The sequence below is a fragment of the Martes martes genome (assembly GCF_963455335.1).
Source record: "Martes martes genome assembly, chromosome: 5".
Taxonomy (NCBI): domain Eukaryota; kingdom Metazoa; phylum Chordata; class Mammalia; order Carnivora; family Mustelidae; genus Martes; species Martes martes.
In genome coordinates, this window is record NC_137892.1 from 17,779,241 (window position 1) to 17,787,042 (window position 7,802).

Consider the following 7,802-nt stretch of genomic DNA (forward strand, 5'->3'; position numbering starts at 1 on the left):
TAGAGAATACACCCCTCACAAATATATCCTAGGTACCACTCTCATCCATTTGTGGGGAACATCTTTGCCATTTGTAAATACCCAAAGATCTTCACTGTCCCTCACAGGAAAGTATCCAGCCATGAATTTGTAGTACAATTCAGGTCAAGAACAACACTTCTGCAATGAAAGAATCCAGGCTTTCTGCTTTCAGAACTTGGAGGTTGCAGCTGCATATTACTTCATCTGGTTATTTTATTAAGTCAACACACACATATATAGGAACATGGGAGGCTTTGCAGAGAAGTTCTCAATGACACTCGGTAAAGGTCTGAAGGGAGGATGAGCCATGAAGATAGCTGGAGGAGGAACACTCCATGAAAAGGGAAGGCAAATGTCCTAAGGTAAGAGTGTGTCTGGCTTGATGCAGGAAATAATAAAGAGGTTCTGGTAGCAGAAACATTCTGAGTAAGGGGACAGGGTCAGAGCCCAGTTTGCAGTATTGGGTGAAGGAAGAACATCCTTGGGGGTGGGTTACATAGGGCTTGGGGGCCTTGCAAGTGTTTGGCCTGGATCTGTGTTGGGAGCCAATGGCCTATCTTGAGCCCAAGTGTGACACCATCTGACTTGCATTTCATATGATTTAACTCCCCAGCTGCTGAGTAGAGAAGCAAGGAAAACCACTCAGGAGGCTGCTGTGATCCATAACTGAACCGAAGGAGCACATTCTCAGGCCAAACAAATGAGATGTAGAAAACCAGAGGGGGATTACTTGGGACCCCTTCAATGGCAGAAGCAGGTTTGAGCTGAGTCCTGAAACACAGCATTTGACAAGAGGAGTTTGGAGGAAGATATGCTGGGTGACTGGAACAGTGTGAGAAAAACTAAAAGAGGCAAACAGGAGTCATATTTGGCAATCTGCAGGTGTCTGTTGAGGTGGAATGCAGTATTTATTTAAAAGGAGTTGGGGATGAAAAGCTGGAAAGGGAGAGCAGGGCCTTACCTGGACTTCAATTAGATTAAAGGTAAAGCTCTGCTCTCAGTCTTGAGTAGTGACACGGCCTACAGAGGGGTGCTCTGGGAGGTTCCTACAATTTGCAATGCACCAGGAGGTCCTTGGGTCATGCCCATTGCATGAATGCTGGCAAAACAAAAATGCTCCAAATACAGTGGTGACACAAGGGATGAAAATAGAGGTCCAGTTGTAAGAAGCAAGGGCCTCCACTAAGGGCAAATCAACAGGACTGTGAGAATGTTGGATGTGAGGTACATAGGATATTCAGCATGGATCATTTTGAGCTTGAAAGATTGGGAAACTAGAATATCATATTAAAGAAATAAGATGAGAATAGTAGACATTACTTTTCTAACATGTGCAGGTGAATATTAATGCTTAGTTGTTTTCTATTTTGGGATGTGAACAAGAAATGCAATTATATAAATTCTGCAGAGAATTGGAAGTTTGAGGCAGTGGCTAAAGCTTGGCTCAGTCTTGGAAGAGGTATCTGAGATCCAAAATTTTGGTGTCCTTTGGAGAGACAGATAGGCAGATGGATTCTCTTTCTCCTCCTCAGCCTTATGGTAATCCTTCCCAAGACTTTCCTTGAGTTTCAAAAGTCAGAAATGTGATTGTAATTTTCATCTAGCTTCAGGAATTTCATTTAAACTAATCAATTTGTAAGACAGGAACTTATCATGAGTGATCAAATATTCATCTGTGATACGAATTGTATCTTACAGGAAACCACAATTGCACTAAACGATCTCCAAGTGTTAAGAGTCTAGGCCATAAATCAGAAGGCTGTGCAGTGAGCCAAGAATTAAATAAAGGAAATTGAAATTTTCTAACTGAGAATTTCTCCAAGATAAGGTAGCTTGCCCTTTTAAGAATATTTTTTGCCCAGAAACAGCCTGGTACAGTGAGTGCCCAGAACTTAGGTTCCAAAGCCCCCTTCTCAAGTATTGGTCCTGTGTTTACCAGCCATGTAACCTTGGGCACCCCAGCCAACCCTTCAGAACCTTTTTCCTCATCTGTAGAAGAGGGTCTATTTAATAATATCACTGTACCTTCATTGCAGGTTCCTACAATGAGATCAAATAAAAAATGGATAGGAGTACTGTGGGATGCAAGAGTTTAATTTATTTTTACTGATTGTAGATTGTTTGTCACTAGAATCAGGCAGAGAGCCCTATCATTTCTCAGCAGATGAGAGATAGATTCACAAACTCAACATGTTTGATTCATTGTTTCTAGGCAACTTGCAAATCACCATCTTTTCTTTTTTTTTTTTTCAGCATCTTTCTTATATGACAAGATCACTTTTTAAAATAATTAGAGTTCAGTTTACTTGTACCAATAATCAAGATTTGGGATGGAACATGGAAAGATGTGGTAGACAGCCTCCAAGATGGTCTCATTGGTCCCCTTTCCCAGTATTCATGCCCTTGTGCCCTCTTCCCAGTGAGTATGGGCTAGATTTGGTGATTCACTCCCAAAGAATAGAATTCAGCTGAACACATGGGATGTCACTTCCAATACTACATTTTAAGACTCTGATTTCTATCTAGGATGCTTTTGCTCTCACTCTCTCCAGGATCACTTCTCCAGGGAGAAGTCAGTTGCCATGCTGTGAGGTAGCCCAAGGAAGAGGAAGCAGGCCTACCTATGGCCACATGAGTGATCTTGGGAGTGGAATCTCCTCCAGTCCAGCCTTGAGAGGACTGCAGCTTTTTTGACAGCTTCATGGTAACCCTCTAAGGGACCTTATGCCAGAGACCCCTAGCTAAGCTTCACCTGCATTTCTGACCCACGGAAACTGTAAGATAATAAAAAATTGCCATTTTACTTTAAATGCTAACTTTTGGAGCTATCTGTTACACAGTTAATAGCTAATTACATTAGCAAATCAATAGCTAATGCAAATTGAAGGACACAGACCACACTGTTGTGCCACTTGCAGAACTATGGAAATGCCTGGTAATGCAGCCCTGAATGGATAAGAGGACAGGTGAAATTAGGAGGAGGCTGATAAGAGAGAGAAAAAGGAGAAGCCTAAAAACTGGAAATACCTTTCAGGGTGAAGACAAGTTTCAATAGGGTGAGAGAGTGAGGACAACAATCAAAGAAAAAGTTGTGTCAGAATAGTATGATGTTTTCCATTTAATTGTTTATAATCATTTATTCTTTTATTTTCCTTGGGTTCAGATTCTGTGACTATCCTCAAGGGAGTTTTGATATGCATGACTTTTTAAATACGCATGACTTTTATTGCCTAATTTGGCTTTTGTTCATGTAAAATCAGGTCATGTCTCCTTATTATATTCCTTGGTAAGATATTTATAAGAATTGTTGACCAAAGATCCAGAGAAACCCCTTTTAATTGACATGATCCAGTAACTTAATTCAAACTTTTATGAGGCAGTGAGTAAATGGTTCAGAGAGTGATGTGCAAGATAGTGGTTAGAAATATTTTATAAGGCTCTTTGAGGGGTGCCTGGGTGGCTCAGTGGGTTAAGGCTCTTTGATGTCTACTAAAGGCAATTTAGTAAGAAGATATTACCTGTTTATCAGTCAACTTTTACTGAAGCCTAATCCTGGGATTATTTTTAAAGTTTCAGCACAATTGAAGACTTCACTGTTCGTAATAAGTTTGGACACCAAACTGTTGCTTTTCCACATTGGCCCTGTGACTTTCCTGTCACCCCCAATATAATTGACAATAATGCCATCTAATTGTAACTATTCCTTCTCATGTGAGGCACTAGAGATACTTCTTTTATTGATACTGTATTGATACTGTATTCTTTTATTGATACTGTAAATATATCAGATTGGCTAGCATGAAAACACTCTTAGAACATAAAGAAACATGGGCTAAAGAGCGACTCAAGATTCAAACACTTCCTTTTCCATTACACATATAAATGATCTGATGGGCTGAGAAGGTATAGCCCTGTTTAAGATAGTTTACCAAATCTGTGTGATATCATAAAAGACTCAATATCATATAATAAAGCCAAAACTTTTCTTGCAGAAAGGTCCTCTATGATAATCTCTTCCTGGTAAGGGTGTACACAAATAGATAATTGGTCCATTCTATAAGCTAGGATGACTCCTATTGTTGTTAGATGGGAAGATAAAGGAGTATCCCTTCCATGTCCCAAAGTTGATGTTGTTTAGGTCTCATGAGTTACAAACAAAACAACTGGCTGAAGATGTGGAATGCAGAGGTAATAAAGAAATGTCAGTCGATCCATTATTTTTTGTTCAGTCACAGGTGACCAGAAACATCAACTAAGCCATGGAGATACGGTCGAATCAATCATCCACAGATGACTTCATCCTCTTGGGCATTTTTTCTCACAGTCCAACTGACCTTGTCCTCTTCTCTCTAGTTATGGTGGTCTTCACAGTGGCCCTCTGTGGGAATGTTCTCCTCCTCTTCCTCATCTACATAGATCCTCGACTTCATACACCCATGTACTTCTTCCTCAGTCAGCTCTCCCTCATGGACCTCATGTTGGTCTGTACCAATGTGCCAAAGATGGTGGTCAACTTCCTATCTGGCAGGAAGTCCATCTCTTTTGTGGGTTGTGGCATACAAATTGGCCTCTTTGTCTGTCTTGTGGGGTCTGAGGGACTCTTGCTGGGACTCATGGCTTATGACCGCTATGTGGCCATTAGCCACCCACTTCACTATCCTGTCCTCATGAGTCAGAGGGTCTGCCTCCAGATTGTTGGGAGCTCCTGGGCCTTTGGGATAATAGATGGTGTGATCCAGATGGTGGTAGTAATGACATTCCCCTACTGTGGCTTGAGGGAAGTGAACCACTTCTTTTGTGAGATGCTATCCTTGTTGAAACTGGCCTGTATAGACACATCCATTTTTGAGAATGTTATATATGCTTGCTGTGTCTTCATGCTATTTCTTCCCTTCTCCATCATCGTTGCCTCCTATGCTCGAATCCTGAGGGCTGTGCTCCACATGCGCTCTGCTCAGGCTGGCAAAAAGGCCCTGGCCACCTGTTCTTCCCATCTGACAGCTGTCTCCCTCTTCTACGGGGCAGCCATGTTCATCTACCTGAGGCCTCGGCGCTACCGGGCCCCTAGCCATGACAAGGTGGTCTCTATCTTCTACACAGTCCTTACTCCTATGCTCAACCCCCTCATTTATAGCTTGAGAAACCGGGAGGTGATGGGGGCCCTGAGAAAGGGGTTGGACCACTGCAGGGTTGGTAGTCAGCACTGAAGGGCCAGGACATCCTGTGCCTGGCAATGCCATCCCCTGATTCTGTGACTTTGAGTAAATAATCTCTATGTGAGGCTCTGTTTCCTCATTATTAATGATGATCATAATACCTGTAGGCTTGGAGACATCTTTTTAAATCCTAAACCCTCTCTGAGTGTAGTGAAAAACAGCTTTATTTTACCCAATATTTTGTGAGCTAATTCATTTGTAAAATGCATTACATTGGAATGCAGGACTTTGTAAACCCAGGCACTGTGCAGAAGTAAGGCATTGGGATTATTGTCCCTCATTGTTTAAAACTAGAATTATTGGGGCGCCTGGGTGGCTCAGTGGGTTAAAGCCTCTGCCTTCGGCTCAGGTCATGATCCCAGAGTCCTGGGATCAAGCCCCACGTCGGGCTCTCTGCTCAGCGGGGAGCCTGCTTCCTCCTTTCTCTGCCTGCCTCTCTGCCTACTTGTGATCTCTGTCTGTCAGATGAATAAATGAAATCCTAAAAAAAAAAGAAAAACTAGAATTATTTCTAATATCAGAGAATGCCCTGAGTGTAACTTCCTTACTCTTATTGTGATTCTCCACCATTGACTCAGAACTTACTATGTGCCAGGCAACATACAATATTCTATATGGGTGTGTATAGATATCATTTCTCTGATTTATTAAAGGTCTCACACTAGTTTCTTAGATGAAACTGGATGAAATCATCATTCAGATGATGAAAAATAAGCTTATAAAATTCTCTTTAGAGAGTGCTCACCCTTCATGCTCTGTAAGTAGGAACTTTTTTTTAAATATATAAGTGGGGTTTTTTTGGCCTTTTAAGTTTTTATTTTTAACTCCAGTTAGTTAATATACAGTGTTATGTTCATTTCAGGTGTACAATATAGTAATTCAGCACTTCCATGTATCACCTGTGCTCATCATAAGTGCACTCTTTAATCCCCATCACCTATGTCACCTATCCCCCCTAGTAACCATCGGTTTTGTTCTCCATAGTTAAGAGTCTGTTGCTTGCTTTGTTTTTCTCTTTTTTTCCCTTTGCTTTTTGGTTTGTTTCTTATATGAGCCATATATGAGTGAAATCATATAGCATTTGTCATTCTCTGACTTATTTCACTTAGCATCATACTCCCTTTCTCTATCCATGTCCTTTGCAAATGCAAGCTGTCATTCTTTTTATGGCTGAATAGTATTTCATTTACACATACCACATCTTTATCCATTCATCTATCTATGAATACTTGGTCTGCTTCCATAACTTGGATATTATAGATAATGCTGCTATAAATATCAGTGTGTGCATCCCCATGAATTAGTGTTTTTTTTAATTCTTTGGGTAAATAGTATTGTGATTGCTGGATCATAGGGTACTTCTGTTTTTAACTTTTTTTTTAGGATTTTATCCATTTATTTGAGAGACAGAGACAGTGAGAGAGAAAGAACATGAGCAGGGAACAGAGTGAGAGGGAGAAGCAGAGTCCCCACTGAGCACTCAGGGAGCCTGATGCAGGGCTCGATCTCAGGACCCTAGGATCATGACCTGAGCTGAAGGCAGACACTTAACCAACTGAGCCACCCAGGTGCCCTTATTTTTAAATTTTCAAGGAACCTCCATACTGATTTCCAGAGTAGCTACACTAGTTTGCGTTCCCATCGACAGTGTACAAATGTTGCTTTTTCCCCACATATTCATCAATACCTGTTGTTCCTGTGCTGTTGATTTTAGCCATTCTGACAGGTGCAAGGTAACATCTCATTGTAGTTTTGATTTGCATGTCCCTAGTGGTAAGTGAATGTCTTTTCATGTGTTCATTGTCCATCTTCATGTCTTCTTTGGAGAAATGTCTGTTCATGTCTCCTACCCATTTTTTAATTGGGTTATTTGTGTGACCAGGAAATTTATACAGACTTCTTGAAGTCTTATATTCTTTAAAGAATAAAGTGCAAAGTCTTTAGGATTCTTGAGGGAAGAGGTAAAGACCTTTATTGTCTGGCACATAAATACACAGAAAAGTGCTGTAAATATAATCCTCCAACAAAATTAGCCACTTTTTATTATTTCAGCTTCTGTAAGAGGAAAAAAAATTCACTATACTGTTTTCCCTTGGGAAATTATATTTGGAACATAAACAGCAGAATTCGATCTGTATTTGAAGACATAGTTTTAAATATCTGTAGTTATTGGTGTTATTTGTATCCATCCATCTAAACTCTGTACCAGCTACAATAAAACTTTTTCTGGAAGAAAATATTCTTTGTTGCATTCAGAAAAAAGAAAGGACAGAATTGTGTTCTGGAAGTTGGACTAAACCACAGGAAATTATTTGCTTAGTTTTCAGCTTGGAGAGAATGGAGGGCAGTGGCACTAATAATAACTACAATTCTTAGGACCTACCATGGGGAGATGACTTTAGATTGTCTCTGCACTTTAATCTCATTACAAACATTTTGTGGTCAACATCATTATGTGCCTTTTACAGACAAGGACACTGGGGCTCAGACCACTTAAGTCCCCTACCCTACCCTCACTCCCCAGTTCTCTCCACCTCCCCCTGAGAAACAGTTTGTTTGTTGGAA

At 40.7% G+C, this 7,802-nt stretch overlaps 1 protein-coding gene across 1 annotated transcript; it reads left to right on the forward strand.

Annotated features, from left to right (window-relative positions):
• Positions 1-4,280: 4,280 nt before the first annotated feature.
• On the forward strand, positions 4,281-5,228 carry LOC308342853 (olfactory receptor 2V2; the record flags this gene model as incomplete). Its single annotated transcript, XM_080803509.1, has 1 exon — positions 4,281-5,228. The coding sequence occupies one exon, from the start codon at positions 4,281-4,283 to the stop codon at positions 5,226-5,228; it is 948 nt and encodes a 315-aa protein (XP_080659635.1).
• Between the last annotated feature and the right edge of the window lie 2,574 nt (positions 5,229-7,802).